The sequence below is a fragment of the Salvelinus fontinalis genome, chromosome 36, assembly GCF_029448725.1.
Source record: "Salvelinus fontinalis isolate EN_2023a chromosome 36, ASM2944872v1, whole genome shotgun sequence".
Classification (NCBI taxonomy): Eukaryota; Metazoa; Chordata; class Actinopteri; order Salmoniformes; family Salmonidae; genus Salvelinus; species Salvelinus fontinalis.
Window position 1 is genome coordinate 9,057,221 of NC_074700.1, and position 21,047 is coordinate 9,078,267.

The 21,047-nt window shown below is 43.8% G+C and overlaps 2 protein-coding genes and 1 pseudogene across 2 annotated transcripts in view; 2 read left to right on the plus strand and 1 right to left on the minus strand.

Annotated features, from left to right (window-relative positions):
• Window positions 1–3,242: 3,242 nt before the first annotated feature.
• Window positions 3,243–6,694, minus strand: LOC129835187 (UPF0696 protein C11orf68 homolog; annotated as a pseudogene).
• Window positions 6,695–6,813: 119 nt separating this feature from the next.
• LOC129835188 (dr1-associated corepressor-like) lies at window positions 6,814–12,144 on the plus strand. The gene is made up of 7 exons (XM_055900624.1): window positions 6,814–7,178; window positions 9,214–9,286; window positions 9,593–9,686; window positions 9,830–9,952; window positions 10,078–10,162; window positions 10,353–10,441; window positions 10,641–12,144. The coding sequence occupies exons 1-7, from the start codon at window positions 7,137–7,139 to the stop codon at window positions 10,810–10,812; spliced, it is 678 nt and encodes a 225-aa protein (XP_055756599.1). The 5' UTR covers window positions 6,814–7,136; the 3' UTR covers window positions 10,813–12,144.
• A 1,616-nt stretch (window positions 12,145–13,760) lies between these two features.
• LOC129835185 (mitogen-activated protein kinase kinase kinase 11-like) overlaps window positions 13,761–21,047 on the plus strand; it is a 31,900-nt gene continuing 24,613 nt past the window's right edge. Inside the window, exon 1 of the mRNA XM_055900622.1 lies at window positions 13,761–15,719. Within this exon, the coding sequence (XP_055756597.1) occupies window positions 14,966–15,719 (754 nt within the window). The 5' untranslated portion in view covers window positions 13,761–14,965. The remainder of the gene's footprint in view (window positions 15,720–21,047) is intronic.

Sequence of the window (21,047 nt, forward strand, 5' to 3'; positions counted from 1 at the left end):
GTTCATCAGTCAGACGTCCCCTGTGAGTTGTTTTGGTCATCTTCATCGAGGAGAAAAGTTGCTCGCATAGATAAGTGCTGCCGAACATGGAGAGCATCTGAGCAGCTTGGGTGCGGAGCTGAGGCATTGTGTCAGGGATGAACCGTGGAAACTGTGCGGCGCCCACAGCATCATACTTTGACTTCAGCGTGCCGTTGCACTGGAGTTCAATCAGCTCCATTTGGATGTTGGTTGGTGCATTTTCCACATCAACTGCGAAGGGATTACTAAGCAGTTCAAACCTACATTTCTGGACATCGAAGTCGGCAAATCGCTGGCTAAACTCAGCAGCAAGAACACTGAGTTTTTCAGCAAACTGTGCGCATGGGAACACGGCGATAGAGATCTGCGCTTTTATGGTTTGGCAGCAGGGAAAATGGCAAGGGTTTCCTTGCAGCATCTGATTCTCCCACAGGCACAGTTTAGTTTTAAAGGCCCTCACTGCAGCGTACATGTCTGTGATGATGCGCCCCCGCCCCTGAAGCTGCAGGTTCAGCGCATCGAGATGGCTCGAGATGTCACAGAGAAAGGCCAGCTCACACAGAAACTTTTGCTCCCGGAGCTCTGCTGTATCCTTCCCTTTGGTTTCCAGGAATTTACATATTTCCTCACGCAGCTCGAAACATCTGTTCAGTACTTTTCCTCTGCTTAGCCATCTCACCTCTGTGTGATACGGCACGTCTGCGTATTCCAAAACCACACCCCTCTAGAAAAAAATTAAACTGGCGGTGATTCAGACCTTTGGCTCTTATAAAGTTAACTACCTGTGTTACTGTGGTCATAACATGTTCCATCTTTAGGGCTTTGGCACACAGTGATTCCTGATGTATGATGCAGTGGTAAACAGTTAGCTCACCTGCACAGTTCTCTTCCCGCATCTTCTCCCGAACCATGCCCACCAGTCCACTCTTTTTACCGCACATCGCTGGCGCACCATCTGTCGTTAATCCAACGAGTTTATCCCACGGCAGCTTTATTTCAGTTACACATTTGGAAACCTCCTCAAAGATTTCATTTCCTGTGGTTGTGCCATGCATTGATTTGAATCCCAATAGCTCCTCCGTAACACACAGATTTGAGTCCACTCCACGGATGAAGACTGACAGCTGAGCAGTATCAGATGCGTCGCAGTTCTCATCCACAGCGAGGGAGAACGCAACGAAATCTTTTCCCTTTTCCATCAGCTGGTCATACAGATTGGTGGCAAGATCACATGTGCGATCGATCAACTACTGTGTTCCTGCTCAGGCTCACGTTTGAAAATGCTTGCTTTTTCTCTGGGCATACGAGGTCACAAACTTTCATCATGCACTTTTTCACGAACTCTCCCTCATTAAAGGGCCGGGCTGATTTTGCGATCTCTGCTGCCACTATATAACTAGCCTCTACAGCAGCCTCACTTTGATGTGGCTTTTTTGAACATATTCTGTTGTGAAACCAAACTTCTTTTCATCTCCTCTACTTTCTGGCTCCTTTGAGTCATGTCCGGGTCCTGTCCTGATTGGCGCGCGAAAACAACAGCAGAGCATTATGGGATTCGTAGTATTAGCGGTGAATGCGCTGTATAATACCGGCGGGCCAGCTCTAGTAGTAATTTGGTATTGTCTCGCGGGCCAAATATAATTACCCCCCCCGCGGGCCAGAGTTTGACACCCATGGTCTAAGAGAATCAGACATCCTCCCCTGGGATTTCCAAGACTGGTCACTGGGCAAAATTACATCAAATTAGTATTATGACACTGTATGCAGTAGGCTAGATGTTAGCAAGAGAGCTTCTTAAATTGATGGCAAGTTTTTCTAAATTATCTCGCAAACTAAACCAATAAGCATTTGTCTAATGATCTAGACTAGCGGTAGACTGATTCCAAGTTCAAGACGTTCCAATGCTGCAGCACATTTTGCGTTTTTTGTGTAGCACGTGCACAGAACGATATATGGACGTTTACAAAACGTGAAAAGGTATTCTGTGGGGTGGGGAAAATAGGATGCTAAGCTGCTGCCTTCATGTCATTTGATCTAGTTGTATTTCAGTTGCAGAATGTATTGCAGAAAATACAAGTTGGTGGAGAATCTACTAACCATTTCACATTTTTTTCATCATGTTCTATATGACTGCCATTACGGTCCAAACTACCATCCGACCTTTTCAGGTGTTCCTGGATGCAGATACAAAGGATATGGAGCTAAGGCTTCTGAAAAGAGGGCTTGATAGAGGTGTGGACGAAGGTGCTTGTCCGTCTGCCAGGTAAAACCTTGAAGTTAGTCTGTAAACAAGGTGTATCCAAATCTGATTCATTCCACTGTTTGCCAGGGACTCCCTCTGCCCCAGGTCTGTATCCAACCTTGTTTAGCGGGGAAGGATGAAACCCAGCAGGGTTACGGACTTCAAGGACGGACCTCTTGTATTTGAGAAGGGAGTCCAACCACCATTCCCATCCTGGTGTGGGCTCATCTGTAATGTGGATTAGCTAGTGGTGTTAGAAGGAATGCCAAAGTGATCAGCTGCTGCTGCTGCTGCTGCACCACTTTCATAACCACTGGTGTATATTCAAATCAAATCAAATCAGATTTAACAGGTGTAGACCTTAAAGTGAAATGCTTACTTACGAGCCCCTAACCGGCAGTGTAGTTTCAGGGAAAAAAGGTCAGGAATTATTCAGACCAATGCATATGTAAAATACTTTCAAATCTTGAGCTGTGCTTGATTAAGTTTGCGTACATAGTGGTATTACACACAGGTGAATATGTCTTCATTTTTCTTTGACTCACAGGTTCTGTGTTAGTGGGAAGGCCTCAGGCTGAGACTAGTCAGACGGGTTCGACAGAGAGGCTGCGTTCTGTGAGGACAGAATTTGTCAATCGAGTGTCAGGACCTGGGCTCGGCAGTTTATTGGACAGGCTTCTGCAATGGGAAGTTCTCAATGAATATGAAATGGAGACAGTGTAGGTGATTCCTGAGAGGGCAAAGAAGGACCGGGAAGTCATAGACATGGTGCTTAGGAAATGAGCTGCTTCATGTTTGCTAATGAAAACCCATCTGATTGAACTGGACCCCTTGTTATGCGCAATGCTTGGTGTCTGCTCAAACATTATTGTAGTATGAGGCATTGATGAGCATGACCAATGATGTCTGTGTTCAATAATACATTTGGTCTGTATTTATTGATTATTTTGGAATTAGGGTGTAAGGCTTATAATTTTTTTTTTATCATTCAGTATACGTGTCACCGCAATAAACGTTGTCTTAAACTCTTTGATAAACAAACATGTTTAATTTCAGGTTCAAGTGCTTACCCTAACACTTTACCGACAGTTATTCAAATACACCATGTAACATGAACTAGTGCCAGTACTGTGCAGTCACATATTCTATATGACATGATAATTATCTCCATGATAATGAGTAATGATGTAATTGATGCTTCAACAATAATAGCTAATAATTTTCACTGTGAACATTCAACGCCATATGTATTTGGACAGTGAAGCCAAAATGTTAAATTTAGCTTTATACTCCAGCATGTTGTATGGCTTACGGCCATTCAAAATGATAATCGGAATTGCATATTGCTGACTGTGGGGTATACTAAAGTAGTGGAATATTACCATATACTGTAAAACAAGACAAGGATACATTGTCATTTCAGGTGATGATATACGTGGAAAATACAGTACTCAGCTTGGTGACAGATTAATGTTATGTACAGTTTTACCAAGTATAACTTGTCATTTTAATTTTCAATATCTTTGGAACAGGGATGATATTGTTGTTTATAAATGTAGCAGACTCATTCTATATCAAGGTAAGACCCAGATGCAGACTGTCGAAGTAACAATGTTTATTGTAGCAACAGGGGCAGGCAAAGACAGGTCAAGGCAGGCAGGGGTCGATAATCCAGAGTATGGCAAAGGTACAGGACGGGACAGGGACAGGCAGAGAAGTCAGGCGGGTAGGTACAGGGTCAGGACAGGCAATGGTCAAAAACCAGGAGAACGAGAAAAACAGAGACTGGGGAAAAAACAGGAGTTGACAGGAAAACTGCTGGTAAGCTTGACAAACAAGACGAACTGGCAACAAACCGAGAACACAGGTATAAATACACAGGGGATCATTGGGAAGATGGGCGACACCTGGAGGGGAGTGGAGACGATCACAAGGACAGGTGAAACAGATCAGGGCGTGACAAGTAGTTTTGAGTCAGTATCAAACATTTCTGTGTATCTAAAAATCACTATTTCAGTTATGCTCATTCACAGTGTGGTTTGCTTTTAGACCAGTGTGATATTATTTCCCTTCAACTGCAGTTCATTTCCCATAATAAATTAAGACGTTTAAAACCTAACTGGGTCGTTCCACGAAATGTGGGTCTTTTACGTCCCTTTGATATTTTAAGTAGAAATTGTGTGCAAATAATGTATTTTAAAAGCCTGTTATATAAAATGAAGTGCCCTTTAATATAGACCACATGGAAAATTCAATACATTTGATTTTTAATATCGTTTATTTAAATAAAAATCAATGGAATCGAGCTACGAACAGGCAAAATCCTAGAGGAAAACCTGGTTCAGTCTGCTTTCCAACAGACACTGGGAGACAAATTCACCTTTCAGCAGGACAATAGCCTAAAACACATGGCCAGATATACACTGGAGCTGCTAACCATGACACGATGCCCAGGTAGTTGTAAACATCCTGCTTGAAAGACAGCTAGCACTTGACCCCCATGGCCCGGATGACTGTGTCCAGCCTCATCACCTCGATTTTTGTCCATGAAGTCCTTATTATAGGAACAGATGACGTGCTTGCTGTGGGTCACACGGGCTCACCTTGGTCAGGGAGATCTTCCCTTCCACGGCTTCTCTGACCACACACTCACAGGCAGGGCCCACCTTGAAGCCTGAGTCCAGGTGCATCAGTCACTTCCCGGTGAGCACCCTGTGGTTCAGTGGCAGTTCCTTCACAATCTGGAAGGTGACAGGTCTCCCGCTGTCCAACAGGCTCTCCCAGCTCTCCTGTAGTCCAGTGATGTCCCCAGTGGCAGGACAGTGATCCAGGCCCAACACAGAAATCCACCCCACAGGGCCCTTTACCGCCCTCCTCGTCCCCGAAACGGCCCACCTGGGATGGCTTGTTGGTCTCCAGCCAGCCGTCAAACTCAGCTCTGGGTGTTTTGCGGGAGTCGAATACGATCCAGGGGTCCATGTCTGCAGCCATGGCCCCTGCTGCAAAGTTCTCGGCGGAGAGTGGCTCTTTGTTCTCCACCTCTGTCCCCTCCACTGTGACATCTACCTCCACCTGGACCTCCTCCATGGTGGAATCTCAACAAGGGGTTCCTGGGGTGGGTTCTCAGCAATGGTCAAACGGATGCACAATTTCCCTGTTGATAAGCATAAAGTTAGTTTGAGTAGGAAACGTTTTAAAACCCTGTTCACAAGAACTGCCTTGCAGTCAGTCATTCCCCAGCATGCATGCAATGAGTTCATGCAACCAAAGATAGAAGCTGTTATGCCCTAGCTTTTTTTGCCAGCTAGCTAGCTCGACGTTGGCATGACAATTATGTTGTTTAGAACTTGTGTGGTATTTATATTGTATACTGAACAAAAATATAAACGCAACATGCAACAATTTCAAAGATTTTACTGAGTTACAGTTCATATAAGGAAATCAGTCAATTGAAATAAATAAATGAGGCCGTAATCTAGGCCCCCATGAATGGGCCTGGGAGGGCATAGGCCTACCACTTGAGAGCCAGGCTGACCCACTGTTGAGCCAGGCCCAGCCAATCAGAATGAACTTTTCCCCACAAAAGGAATTTATTACAGCCAGAAATACTCCTCAGCACCGCCTCAGACTATCCTGCAGGTGAAGAAGCCGGATATGTAGGTCCTGGGCTGGCGTGGTTACACTTGGTCTGCGGTTGTGAGGTCGGTTAGATGTACTGCCAAATTCTCTAAAAATGACATTGGATGGCGGCTTATTGTAGAGAAATTAACATTAAATGATCTGAAAACAGATCATATTCCTGGTGGATATTCCTGCAGTCAGCATTCCAACTGCATGCTACCTCAAAACTTGAGACATCTGTGACATTGTGTTCTTTGACAAAACTGCACATTTTAGAGTGGCCGTTTATTCCCCCCCAGCACAAGGTTCACCTGTGTAATGATTATGCCGTTTAATCAGCTTCTTGATATAACACACCTGTCAGGTGGGTGGATTATCTAGACAAAGAAGAAAGTGTCACTAACAGTGATGTAAACACATTTGTGCACAACATTTGAGAGAAATAAGCTATCCCTCACAAAAAAAAGATGTAAAAGTGCAGTAACTGCAGTCGACTGTGTTATTTTTAACGCAGCATTTGTAGCATCCTGCAGTTATACTGCATTCTAACTAGAGTTACCCTACTGTGTACTGCAGTTATACTTCAATCTTTTTTCGTTAAGGGTTTTGTGTGTATGGGCAATTTCTGGGATCCTTTATTTCAGCTCATGAAATATGGGACCAACAATTTACATGTTGCGTTTATATTTTTGTTCAGTATACATGCATGAACATAGAAAAACTTATAGTTGCTATAATAATGAAATATTTTCCTGTACCGAGAGGTTTTATATGCCAGCTACCAAGTCTAGGAGGTAGCTGGCCGCCTAGCAATGTTTCTGCTCAGCTTCCATCATGATTTAAATGTCGCTAGCAAAACTTTATTGAAACACTCCGTATGGCAAAATAGCTTAGCCTAGCTTAGCTATAGTAGCTTGGCTAACGTTATCTAGTAGAAAACGAGCAAAGTAAAAGTTGGGTGATGGGCTTTTAACTGTTTGTCACGTTCAGCCTGCAATGTTGGATTTTACCTCAACGCGACAATACTTTGATAATGCAACAATCTGTGTTAGTTTATTATTTCACACTCGCGTGCTGTCTATTTGACCAGAGTGCATGCTAGAAGAAATCGACGGAACGTGAGACCCTGCGGAACATCTCGAGAAGGCTACGTGCTAGGCTAGCTAGCTACCTACCCATTTGGGTGCGGGTTGGAGGGACATATAATAACAAAATATTGAAGATTGTTTTAAGTTAAACAGTTTATAAAATAATGCCCAGCAAAAAGAAAAAATACAATGCGAGATTCCCCCCGGTAAGTAGTTAAGCTTTGCTTGCTAAGCTGATAGCTAATTAGCTAACTAACTTAATGATCTAAATCTGTGGAATGCTAGCTAGCTAGCTTGCTAACTTTAGATCAACAGTGCACCCATTAATATGATTTGTTCTAGGTATGTTGCTAACTAGTTAGCAGACAAGAAGATAAAGCTAGTTAGTTGGATAACTTTGTAGTTAACAATGCGTATCTACAGCTCTAGCTATCTAACGGTAACGTTAGCTACCTAAGCCAGCCAGCCAGCCACTTGGGAGGGTGGCTATTAAAAAGGCATTGCTAGCCTAGTTTGTTCATTGTTGTTAGTAAGTTTGCCTGCTGTACTAACTGATAGACGAGATTTAGTTATTGACCTAAACAAGTAGTAGCTAGCCTGTTAGCTAGGCCTGCTAGGGGTTTGTATCATTCAGAATAAGTGAGACATGATCGGGAAAATTGGAGGATGTAGCTAGCGTTGTAAATGCTTGCCAGATACTAGCATAAGTTGACAACAAACCAGTCCGCCTAGGAATGTCAAGTATGTGGACACCTGCTCGTCAAACATCTAATTCCAAAATCATGGTCATTAATATGAGGTTGGTCCCTCCCTTTGCTGCTATAACAGCCACTCTTCTTGGAAGGCTTTCCACTAGACATTGGAATATTGCTGTGGGGACTTGCTTCCATTCAGCCACGAGCATTAGTGAGGTTGGGCGATTAGGCCTGGCTCGCAGTCGGGTTCCAATTCATCCCAAAGATGTTCGATGGGGTTGAGGTCAGGGCTCTGCAGGCCAGTCAAGTTCTTCCACATCGATCAACAAACCATTTCTGTATGGACCTCGCTTTGTGCACGGGTGCATTGTCATGCTGAAACAGGAAAGGGCCTGCCCCAAACTGTTGCCACAAAGTTGGAAGCACAGAATCGTCTAGAATGTCATTGTATGCTGTAGCGCTAAGATATCCCTTCACTGGAACTAAGGCCGCGTAGTCCGAACCATGGAAAACAGCCCCAGACCATTATTCCTCCTCTACCAAACTTTACAGTTAGCACTATGCATTGGGGCAGGTAGCGTCTTCCAAACCCAGATTTGTCCGTCGAACTGCAAGATGGTGAAGCGTGATTCATCACTCCAGAGAACGTGTTTCCACTGCTCCAGAGTCCAATGGCAGCGAGCTTTACACCACTCCAGCCAACGCTTGGCATTGCGCATGGTGATCCTGCTTGGCCATGGAAACCCATTTCATGAAGCTCCCGACTAACAGTTCTTGTGCTGACGTTGCTTCCAGAGGCAGTTTGGAGCTCTGTAGTGAGTGTTGCAACCGAGGACAGACGATTTTTACGCGCTAGAGCACTCAATGGTCCCGTTCTGTGAGATTGTGTGGCCTACCACTTCGCGGCTGAGCCGTTGTTGCTCCTAGATGTTTTCAATTCACAATAACCGCACTTAGTTGACTGGAGCAGCTCTAGCAGTCCAGAAATTTGACAAATGGACTTGTTGGAAAGGTGGCTGAAATAGCCAAATCCATTAATTAGAAGGGGTGTCCACATACTTTTATATATATAATGAGTATAATGCTGCTGCTACTGTCAAATCGTGCTGAGCGAGGTAGCTAGATGTCTTTATTGTTGACCACCTCCCTGAGCCAAAACAGACGGGGCAGAAGCCAAGAACGTGCACGGTGGTCTCTAAAAAGGTAGCAACAGCTTCAAAATAAATAGGCCTATGGATTATATAATCATCACCATAACAAACAACTGTCTCCCAGTGCGAATGTGTGATTTTTAGCTACCTATTGAGGTCATCACTTCTGCGCAGTACCGAAATCCTCAGATGCAAACGGATGGGAATAGACCTAGTTGAAAGTTATTTCGGGCATTTCTGTTGATAGCCTAGTTTTATTTGTTATCTAAATATGGTCAATGTGCTGGGCGTGTGTGGTTGGTTGATCCATTAGTAACTCGGCAATTATGCAGATACTCTAATGGTAGTAATCTTCAAAGCGCTCTCTCACTGACCTCTTCCCATTTTGATTACAGGCCAGGATTAAGAAGATTATGCAGACTGATGAAGAGATAGGCAAAGTGGCTGCCGCCGTTCCTGTCATCATATGTATCCGTTCTTCTCACCTGAAAGCTTCATCTGTATTTCATTGCAAGTTCACATGAACTGCATTTCAAAACATGTGTTTTTGCCAATGACAATATGGAGATTATAGGGTTAATTGTTTGTTGTGCCGTTTGAATGAAAAGTCATATGACTCACTGTTTTGACTTTTGAGGGGTCGTGTGCCGAGTAAGAGTCTAGCAATCACTCTTGAGTAGTTGTGAAATGTCTAACTGTTCAGTTATTGAAGCCCAAATAAAGCACCCTGGTCCTGTGTGGCTAGTGTCTACTTCCCCTTAACTCATCCACCAGCACGAGCTCTGGAGCTGTTCCTGGAGTCTCTTCTGACGAAAGCCTGTCAAGTCACCCAGTCCCGGAACGCAAAAACAATGACGACGTCACACTTGTAAGTCATGTATTCAGTTATCGGTGTTGGTCATAAAAGTCAGTAGGGCTACAGATTGTAATGTTCAGCGTTCTTGCCTATCGGTGCATTTTGAAGCGATGGGAAAGTATTGTCTTTTTTAAACAATGTGTGTGTCTTGGTAGAAAACAGTGCATTGAGCTGGAGCAGCAGTTTGACTTCCTGAAGGACCTGGTAGCGGCAGTGCCGGACATGCAGGGCGAGGGAGAGGACAACCACGCAGAGGGAGGGGAAAAAGTTGGACGCAGGTAACGGACCCTGAATGATACCAACTGTTGACTTGCATAGGATATTAATGATGGTCTACTAAAGCTTTGTGTGTTGGAAAATGTGTGAATTATGCAATCTTGACTTTGTACTTGGTGTCCTCCAGAGGTCGAAAGCCGGGGTCAGGCCGCAAGAACGGAGGAGTTGGCTGCAAGGGCAAGAAGCTATCAGGCACAGAGTCAGAGCAAGAGGTGGGTGTTGGCCTTAAATTTAGCAGCCACAAAGCATAAGCTTAGCTTAGATAACAGTAACGTTTTATAGTGGGCAATGTTAGTTTGGCTTGGTGGCCAATTTAAGTTATCAGGTGTGATTGGGGGGGGGGTTGAGAGGGTAGAGTGTGAGGATAGAGGTTTATTTAGCTTTTCGTTGCCATGGGAACAGGATGACTCTGAGGACAGCGAGACAGACGAGGATGAGGAAGACGGGTCTCAGTCAAGCACAAACCTGCAGCCACAATCGCGATTCCACAGGTAATGGACATGGACACGAGCGCACACACAGTTAACCACCACGCAACTGTACTCTTTGCTAATGTGCTTTCCTGGGTCGTATTCAGGCATTCCCTTTCCATTTCACACAGTTTCAAAAAAAAATCTTAACTGAACATGATCCTTTTGTGTGCGGGTACTATTACTAAGGTGTTGTCCCCTCTTCTGCCCTGTGCCACAGCCCAGACACCATGCCACCCCAGTACCTCCACATGGGCACCGCACAAGGGGGCCTGGCCATGCCCCTGGGCTCCTTTGCCCCCCACCCCTCGCTGATGGGTACCGCACCCCCACCTCCCCCCTCCATGCCGCACAAAGATGAAGACGATGATGACGAAGACTATGACTCTTAGCTCCCCCCGCTCTTTTACCTTTAATTTTCTCTTAAGTTCTTTTCTTCTGTGGCTGCATTGAGAAAGAGGTGAGTCTGGGCAGATGCTCACATGCAGCCCATTGTTAAGGAAAAGCCTCCATCAACTGGCAGTAAGGTGTGTAGACATGACAGCCGGCACCACTGAAGACGAGTAACCGGTTGTATATTGCATTTAATTATTTGTTATTTTATTCTAGAGAAAAAATGAACCAGCTTGTTTTATAAAGACAGGTGGTTGTTCTATTTGGACTAAAAATGGCAGTTGATGTTCTGAAAGGCCCCCAGCCCAAGTACCGGTTTGATTCCCCCATTGAAGTCCCCCATTGTAGTTTGCACTTTGGTTATTCTCTCATCTCTCTCTGTTTTCTGCATGCGTCATTGGTGTTCAACAGACATATTACTCCAGTTCCATGTCCACTTCTTCAACGTCTGCTCTGGTTCAGTTGAGATGATCAAACTGTAATGCCTGTGTAGCATCATAGAATACTGTACACACAGACACCTTCTCGAGATGAAGTCGGAGCAGCGGTTGGTCATATTTTGAAAGGGATCAGCACTTTCCTATAGCGAAAGGAGATGATTGTGAGGATTATGCAGAGCGGTTAGATCTTGGTCTTGCTTTCAGAGTTGGTCGTTATTGCACGTGGCTATTCCAATTTGTTAGGGTATGGGTAAGGAGATGTGTTTTACTGTAGGTTATGAATTCTTCTCAATGTGACTTGAGTTGAGGATTTTCCCCTTTTTAATGCAACTTTTTATGACGATAATTGATCCTCATGAAGACCTTGGCCGTTAGCTTACGTCAACCATATTCACATGTCATTATGCTAATGATTACAACTCCAATTGGTTGTTTTTGTTGATTTGAAATATGAGTGACAAGTCACTGCTTTTGAGGTAAAATATGTTGTTTTGTACCCCCCCCTCACCCCAACTATCTCCTTCTTGAAGACAGATATTTCTGTGCTGGCTATTCTTATCTGAAATGTACTGTGATGCTCCTGGACCATAACTTTGTTTTTAAAGTTGTTAAACCTCTCACCTTTTCTTCTCACCTATAATTTGTTTTCAAAAATATATCGTACCCTCCCCCCACTTGGAATAAAATTCTCCTTTGTATTGTATTTTTCTTTTTCTCTCTTTTAGATTGTTTTAATGTACACATTGAAATGCAGCGAAGGATAGGGCTCCCGTTTCAGTGTCTCTTGATATGAAATGTTTAAAGGTAGGCCGTTGAACTTGACACTGTATGTAAAATTTTAACATTCTTTTTATTTTGTATGGGTGAAATAAAGTTCAGATTTCAATAAAACACTGCCCAACTTGTTTTTTTTCTTTTACATCAAATGGCATGAGATATTTTACCAAGTGTATCTGTGATATTACAAGCCACAATGCCATAAGCTATTTGTTGTTGAGTCCATTAACTGGCAATGAACTTCATTCCATTGGCACCTAAGTGAAACATTGCACAAGGCTTCACCTTACGACTACACAGGAGTGTTACACATCCTTTGTGTTCAACCCAAACCCATCCTACATTCTCTGAACTTCCCATTCCCATATGGAAAATCTGTACGTTTCTCTCGAAGCCGCCTTCATGTCTCCTCCAAATACTTCCTGTCTCAGACTCCAGGTATAGAATAGAAATGGCCGACCATGCATTGGTACTCCTACGAAGTGTGTATAAACGTTTAACAATGGATGTTTGTCACCACAGCTGATGTTATGTGTGTTTTCCCCTGTCAGGGCCATGTCGTTACCAACAGAGTAGGCAAGGTGATTGAAGTGCAAGCCAGCACAGGTCTGTTCTGTGGGAGAGACTCCCATGGAGAGAAGATTTGATTCGATTAGAAACACTGAACAAAGAAAACACTCTTTCTGAAAAGACAGTTCATTTTTTGTTCTCCGTGTGCACTGTGAACCCACACCCTTCCCTCTGAGTTTGGTTTCATATTGTAAATGTAGCAGCAGGCCTGGCTCGGCCACCAGGCCACAAAAACAACTGCCTTCTTCCTGCACAAGTGATGAGTCAGCGCTGGGTAGCAGGGGGTGGGGGTGTTTGGCCTGGTTATGGGAGGGGATTTACTTTCGAGGGCGGCGGAGCAACAAAGGCCTGCCATGGGACAGGGGAGCCATCAAAGGTCTCAGAAGGAAGCACACTGTTTCCACACAGCAGCACAGGGCAAAGGTGCCCTAGGTGGCAAAGTTTCAGGTTTCGTCTGCCTCAGACCCAAATAGCGTGACATGTTTTATGTTATTTCAATAGAAGCCCTTCGTCAGGGAAACAGCTACACTAAAGTGATGACAAGTGTTTTATGTACACTTTTGCATATTACATCGTGCATCATTAACCTCATTAGTATTGGAGACTATGTAACCTATAGGCCTTATCAACTGAATTATATTTATATCTCGACATTTGCACGTTGGACCACTAACTTGCCCCAAGGCAACATACAACCCAATCAAATTGTGACACTTGGTCGATAACAATTAACTGCCTAATACCACGTCATTCTTCTGCGCGCCAAATACGTATGTATTTATTTCTCACACAGATATTCCAGTGAACCTCAAATATAGAAAACGGGAATTAGTCCGCATATTACTGCTTCCTCCACCAGAACGCGAGTTGCGTTGTTTCTGTCACCTTGGGGCGTATTCATTCCGCCGATTCTGTTGTAAAAAACGTTTCTTAAATGTAAGCAAACGAAAAGAAATGGGGAGTGACCTAACTGAATTTGTCCAAAATAAACTCTGGGTTTAGTTGCAGAACGGAAGCACTGTTTGGACTAATGGATAGTTCGTTTTGCATGGCCCCGTACCCCGGGTGAGTGGAGATAATATTTAAGGACCAATGGAATGGTCAAAAATCTACTGACTCCGCCCAGGGGCAACGGACCATGAAACACGAAATCGCCCAATGCTTACACCCCTGAAGCTTTCTTTTCCTGCTGGGAAAAAAGTTACTAAACCACTCCCTCTTCTCTGACTGTAGGCACAGATGTAGAGTGGTTCGAGAACGGAACGACGGCTAAAGGAAGTGGGGACATGATAACAATATGACGCTTTTTGGACATCGATAATAACAACGAGCTTGTCACTAAAGTATCGTTACGCACGACGGACAATATATGATTTGTTTCCGGAGTGCGGTTCTCTTTAAAAAAGTAGACTCAGAAGCAGGATCGTACAGTTCTTCCTGTTGCCAACTCGGTGGATATAAAGTTCTTATGGAATATATAGACTTGTACAATTGAGACATTGTATATCACCATCGGGCGAGACAGCAAATATGGATACAGTTGGGCAAACGGATGTGAGATTTGTTGACAGAACGCATAGAAGTTTCGTCCAGATACCGTTGGTCGTGCTGTGGGTTTAGGGCGAGTTGGTCAGCTTTGAAATTTGCGGTAAAGCACGGGGTTCGCCTGACTGAACGCTCCTTTCCTGCTATTCTTCTCGTCTTTTCAGCGCTTCCTGCTTATGATGGCCACGGCACTTAATGGCTAAAAATACTGAACTCTAAATGGACAACTAAATGGAGTTGAGCTCTTTTGTTGAGATTATTATTGTCCAATGCTCTTGACATTTTATAACCACCGGATGCTAATTTTAGTGACTGATCCATCCAGTTTTCGGCACATTCTTGGTTTTGTTCTAATGGATTAAGTTCCCCCTTTATTTCAAATTCCAATCTCAGCACATACTCATTGGTTAATATGTGACTGTGTGGTATAATAATAGAGTAATTAAGTGAGCTATGTGCTCAAACCACACATTGAAACTCCACATAAGTTCAGTATCAACTTGCTTTATGGAGACAATTCTGCCATTTTACAAATTGGAACACTTGGCAGAACTGGACACATACATGGCCTTTGTTTGATCGTTGCCAGCTCCAATGGAAACATAAGCAGTCCATGTCGAGTCGGATGAGAGGCTCCTTTTTATCCTGTTATCTTTGAACACTGCTGTGTTCCTGTTGGCCAGGCCTTTGAACACATTTCACTGGTCCCTGATGAACCAACTAGATACAGAGGAACGGGAGAGTGGTGCAATAAAGTACTCTATTGTACTTTATTTTGAAAATCTAGCCCAGTGTCTGAACATTTGCTCATTGTGGCTCCATGGAGCCGCTGAAGAACATTTTTAGCCGCGGCCCACTGTCGAACTGGAAAGGTTTGGATCAATCGCAAAAAGGAAACTTCACCAATACCGTGTGGACGGCTTTATTCGACTATGAGGCGTCTGGTAAAGACGAGCTCACCCTCCACAAAGGTGACCTGGTGGAAGTTCTGTCACTGGACTCTGAGATATCCGGTGACGAGGGCTGGTGGGCGGGCAAAGTCAACAACAAAGTGGGCATCTTTCCCTCGAACTACGTCTCCTTCAAGCCTCCTTCATATGGGAAACTGCAGGGCAGTGGAGTCGGGGAGCTTGGGCCAGCCGTGGTGGGGGAGTTCGAACCTGAGGCTGTGGATTTCAGGGAACTGAGCCTCGAGGAGGTCATTGGGGTCGGAGGCTTCGGCAAGGTGTATCGCGGTACATGGAGAGGCGGGCTGGTGGCCGTGAAGGCGGCCCGCCAGGATCCGGATGAGGACATAAGCGTGACGGCGCAGAATGTACGCCAGGAGGCTCGGCTGTTTGCCATGCTCACTCATCCCAACATCATCGCTCTCAAAGGGGTTTGCTTACGGGAACCCAACTTGTGCCTCATCATGGAGTACGCATCCGGTGGCGCACTGAGCCGAGCATTGGCCGGGCGACGCATCCCGCCGCACGTCCTGGTCAACTGGGCGGTGCAGATCGCCAGGGGCATGCTCTACCTGCACACGGAGGCCATTGTTCCTGTCATCCACCGTGACCTTAAGTCTAACAACAGTAAGTCCCTGCACTAGGCCGTCTATGTCCAGAGTTGTTTTTTTTACGATGCACAGTGGTTGAACATTGTTATAGACAACACCTAGTGAGACCCAGAAGGTCATATCCAGGTGAATTAGTGGCATTTCCTTAGCTCCATGACAAACTATCAAGTTCAGTTTCACCTGTTCACTTGGCTCTGAGTGAAATGGTGGTAGGCTACCGATTTGCTGGGGATTTTGACCTACAGGACTCAGGCAGGGGATTGTCAGGACATGTGCACTGCAGGCTAGGGTATATGTTGTATCACCACAAGATACACCACACAGTTTGCCTTTGACAAAGCTCTATTCCCCCCCCCCCCCCAACTATAATATCGACTTTAATAACTAACAATTTACAAGCACAAACATCACACCTTTTTAGACAAATGCAATTTTACAATTTCTTATTGTTGTTTCATTGTCGAGAAGGAACCTGAACGTAAGCGTTTCGTTGGACGATGTATACCATACTTATCCCGTACCTGTGACTAATTAAAGTTTTTCAACTTGACTGTGAAAGTCTAGTGAGCATTTCTCGATAACGAGACCAGCTGCTTCGCAAGCAAAGGTCAAGAATTGTAGTGGATGCATTTCAAGTCCGTCACAATTCACTCTTTGGACTTAATAACAGTGATTTAGGTGTTTTTGGCTCTGGCCACGTAGACCTATACCATGGACCATGGCCTTTGGACCACATCAAATAGATGTCGCGAAGGTGATAAAGATAGAATTCAACTCTCTCAATCCATAACAAACGGTTGTTGGAACTGTCAGGCTGAGTGTGTCTAAGTAACATTGATAGTCAAAACACAAGGCCACCTGAATTCACACACAGAGGCAAAACCATTATTATACCTTTTGACAAGTCCAATAATCCGTGTCAGAGGCTCGGCAATGTTCAGGGTTTGTAATTGTCCAGCATCCTCTCTTTTATCGTTTGTTCGAATCACAAAATAATCCCTCTGAATAGCCACGTTACCTTACGCAAAATATCACGGTTCTTTTTTTAGTTTGACTACGGACCGACACCGCTTCTTAGAATATGGGCCTTGGTAGGTTGGTGTTAGAAGTTTTATACCCAGTTTCAAGGTTTTCGGTCACACCTTAACCCTAGTTAGGCCAAAGTATCACTGTTTCAAGACATCTTCATTGATTCTCACAATGCACAATCCTTTCACTTGTTCCACTGCACCTTTCCTCTCTCAACCCTCTACTTGCTTCATGGCTCAGGACAATTACTTTTTCACTTTAATATGTCTGCCAAACAAAGACCATTGATTTCAAAGTTTAACAAACCATACAACTCTAAGCACAAGGACTACTTTGAAACATTTCCAAAAAACACATTTTAGTAGAAGAACTGTGCGGATTAAACTTTGGTAACGGAGTTTTGATAAACTCTGTCTCAGGTTTTTATGCGACTACGTTTTCCAAAAACGCTTAAATATCCACTCAGAATTAAGATTGAAAGATGTCTGCAGAAATACTGGAGACTGACATGGCACCTTGAGTTTGAAAAAATCTCTTATTATTGAACTCCAGTAAGTGAAGTGGATTTCACACCCAGTAACATAATTTCATCATGGGTCCCTGGCCTGTACTAAACAGAAATGGATAAACATTTAATTATCATGTTTCACAAGGGTACAGGGCAGAACAGCAGAGTACAGTAGAGTACGATGCAGCACATCAGAGAGTAGAGTACAGTACAATATACTGCACTTTTCTGTACTGTACTACTGTATTGTAGTGTACTGTACCCTACTGTGCTCTACTCACTGTACTGTGCTATCCAAACTTGTGAAATATACTTGTGAAGTATCTATGATGGGGTCCAGATTTCGTCCGGTCCGTCTGTGGACGTTATCAAGGCTGGGGTGGACTGACCAAATTTCATCTGCTTTTCAACATCCATGGACTTCCGGTGTCGGTCCGTGCTCATTGGTTGAGGATGCTGGTTACAGTAAATGGAAAGAGAGGGGGCTTATGGGTAGGTGTCAGTTAGAGCTGGGAGAGGTGACCTTAAACTGGAGAGAGAGGGAGGGAGGAGTTTTTAATACTCTTTGTTTGACCACCAGACAACAGAAAGCAAAATAAAACCGTTATGAGCTGAACATAACAGTATGTCAGTGGAAGGGAAAACAGTAGCAGGTGACCCAACTGTAGTTTGTAACGATGATGAGTTCCCATTGTTACCAATTAATTTGCGGTAATTCCGTTGCTGAATTACGAGTTTTTTAAATCACTCAATTCATATACAAATTTGATATCAGTAAAATCACTAACTTATTGGTAGGTCTACCATTACCTGTTACATATTGAAACTTTCATTATCCTCCACGAAGGAGAGAAATGTGAAAATATCTTAAGGATAGGTAGGTTTTTGGGAAAGGAATTACAAGGCAATATTTCTTAACTTACTGAAGGTAAACAATTTCTCAAACTACATATAAATGTTTATTAGTTTGCAGGGGTCTTTACGTCAAAATGATTATGTTTTGATGTATTTCTGATACCTTTTTTAAGACCATTTCTGGTAGATGTTTTGTACGACCCATTTTCCATCTGTTTATCCAGAAATCAAAGCCGTATAGCCAATTTGTTTAGATGGAAAATGTATCTATGCTTTAATTTCCCAAAAATATAGACTCTCTTAGCTTTCATTTGACACCAAATTTGATACACTCCTATGAACTTCAATTGTTGGTGCTCATGTGTCCTCTTTAGATGGAAATGCCCCCCACTGTTCAGACTGAGCAGACATCAACGAAACCCACTGGACTGGAAAACACCCATGTTGTGTAAAGAAAAGCTTTTTAAATGCAGGGTTTATAGGCTATATGGAGCGACACATCCAACGCAGTCCCCCTCTACCTCCTACCTTACGCTTTTTTTATTCTTCTCTGAAGCTTTGTCCCAGACCTGCCTTTACTTGTCTCTATCCTGCTGTTTGGGGAAGGAGACGTCTGTGTTTTAGAGAGGAGAGAGATCTTCCTTCAGTGTTTCACCAGTCACTTTAAAGTGTACGGGAGAACCAAGGAGAAAGGTACACACTATTCAAGTTGGCGCCATTGAAAATACAATGAGGTTTGAGCTTCTAAAATTGGACACAAACCACTGACACACAGCGAGGCCTTAGATTCAATAATAAGTAAGTGAAAGGAGACGGTTGTCAAGTTCAGAGAAAAAAGGTGTTCACTACACGATAACAATGATTTTAAAGTGAATTAAAGGCATTGTTTAGTGGACTGTTGCAATAAAAGAGCTGTGTTGAAGCAGAAGTTCTATTTTATTTAATTTTTTTTACAACCAAACCTCTATTTCATGTAGATGACATGTTATAGAAGGCTCCAGACCAGTAGTGGTGCGTGGGTAAAATCACTGAGGAATCCAAGTCAGTAAAAAAGCCATATTACAACCTATGTTGTGATAATTGCATAGTTTTGCTATATAACAACCTCGATATACAATAAGGCCGTGACAACAGAAGACATCAGTCACACAGCGGCGAAATAAATTCAACTACCAGTACGTTTGTTTCATCACAAAACCGGAGAGCGACATCTGTCCGGTGAGGTCCACAAAGCAAATAATGCATCCAAACAGATACTTTTGGTCATGTAGTGTATGTGGACAACTGCTCTTCGAACATCTCATTCCAAAATCATGGGCATTAATATGGAATTGGTCCCTCCCCTTTGCTGCTATAACAGCCTCCACTCTTCTGTGAAGGCGTTTCCACTAGATGTTGGAACATTGCTGTGGGGACTTGCTTCCATTCAGCCACGAGCATTAGTGAGATTTGGCACTGATGTTGGGCGATTAGGCCTGGCTCGCAGTTGGTGTTCCAATTCATCCCAAAGGTTTTCGATGGGGTTGAGGTCAGGGCTCTGTGCAGGCAAGTCAAGTTCTTCCACACCGATCTCAACAAACCATCTCTGTATGGACCTCGCTTTGTGCACGGGGCATTGTCATGCTGAAACAGGAAATGACCTTCCCAGAACTGTATCCACAAAGTTGGAAGCACAGAATCGTCTAGAATGTCATAGTAGCTTTAGGATTTCCCTTCACTGGAACTAAAGGGCCTAGCCCGAACCATGAAAAACAGCCAAAGACCATTATTCCTCCTCCACCAAACTTTACAGTTGGCATTATGCATTAGGGCAGGTAGCGTTCTGCTGGCATCCGCCAAACCCAGATTCGTCCGTCGGACTGCCAGATGGTGAAGCGTGATTCATCACTCCAGAGAACAGAATTCCACTGCTTCAGAGTCCAATGGCGGCGAGCTTTACACCACTCCAGCTGATGCTTGGCATTGTGCAGCTGCTCAGCCATAGAAACCCATTTCATGAAGCTCCCAATGAACAGTTTTTGTGCGGACGTTGCTTCCAGAGGCTGTTTGGAACTCGGTAGTGATAGACAATTTCTACTAGCTTCAGCACTCTGCGATCCCGTTCTAAGAGCTTGTGCGGCCTACCACTTTGGCTGAGCCGTTGTTGCTCCTAGACGTTTGCACTCCACAATAACAGAACTTACAGTTGACGGGGACAGCTCTAGCAGGGCAGAAATTTTACAAACCGACTTGTTGTAAAGGTGGCATCCTATGACGATGCCACGTTGAATGTCACTGTGCTCTTCAGTAAGGCCATTCTACTGCCACTGTTTGTCTATGGAGATTGCATGGCGGTGTGCTCGATTTTATACCCCTGTCAGCAACTGGTGGCAGAAATAGCCAAACCCACTAATTTGATGGAGTGCCCACATGCTTTTGTGTGTATTTATAGTGTATGTCACCTGCAGAATGGTCAAACAAGTTCATGTTTAGTGTTACCACAATTTAGTGTTAACGCAAGTCAGCACAAAGACAACAGACGCTCCAGTATTCCAGCACCATTTCAACTTAAACATGATCAAATCAACAAGGCTATATATAAACTTAAATATACCAAAAACAATTTAGTCCAATCAATGTTGCTAAATATCATGCTTCTGTCCATGGTACTGATTTGTGGTGTGTGCGCAAGTTAAACAAAACATGTTGACTCACCCTACTTGTAGACTGGTTGAAGGCCAATGCCATCCTCCTCTCTTTCATGTTGGCAAAACGTTGATGGCTCTGTCATTGTTAGTTTTCGTTGTCATAGTCTGCCTAGCTAAAATGCTTGCTAGCCTGATTTCTCGCATGGGCAACAATGAACCACTAAGTTAGCTAGGTTAACGTTAGCTAGTTAACGTAAGCCTACTTGGCTACAAATTGAACTTCAATCGTCTCAGGCCAGTGGCACAACAAATTAATTTATGTTTG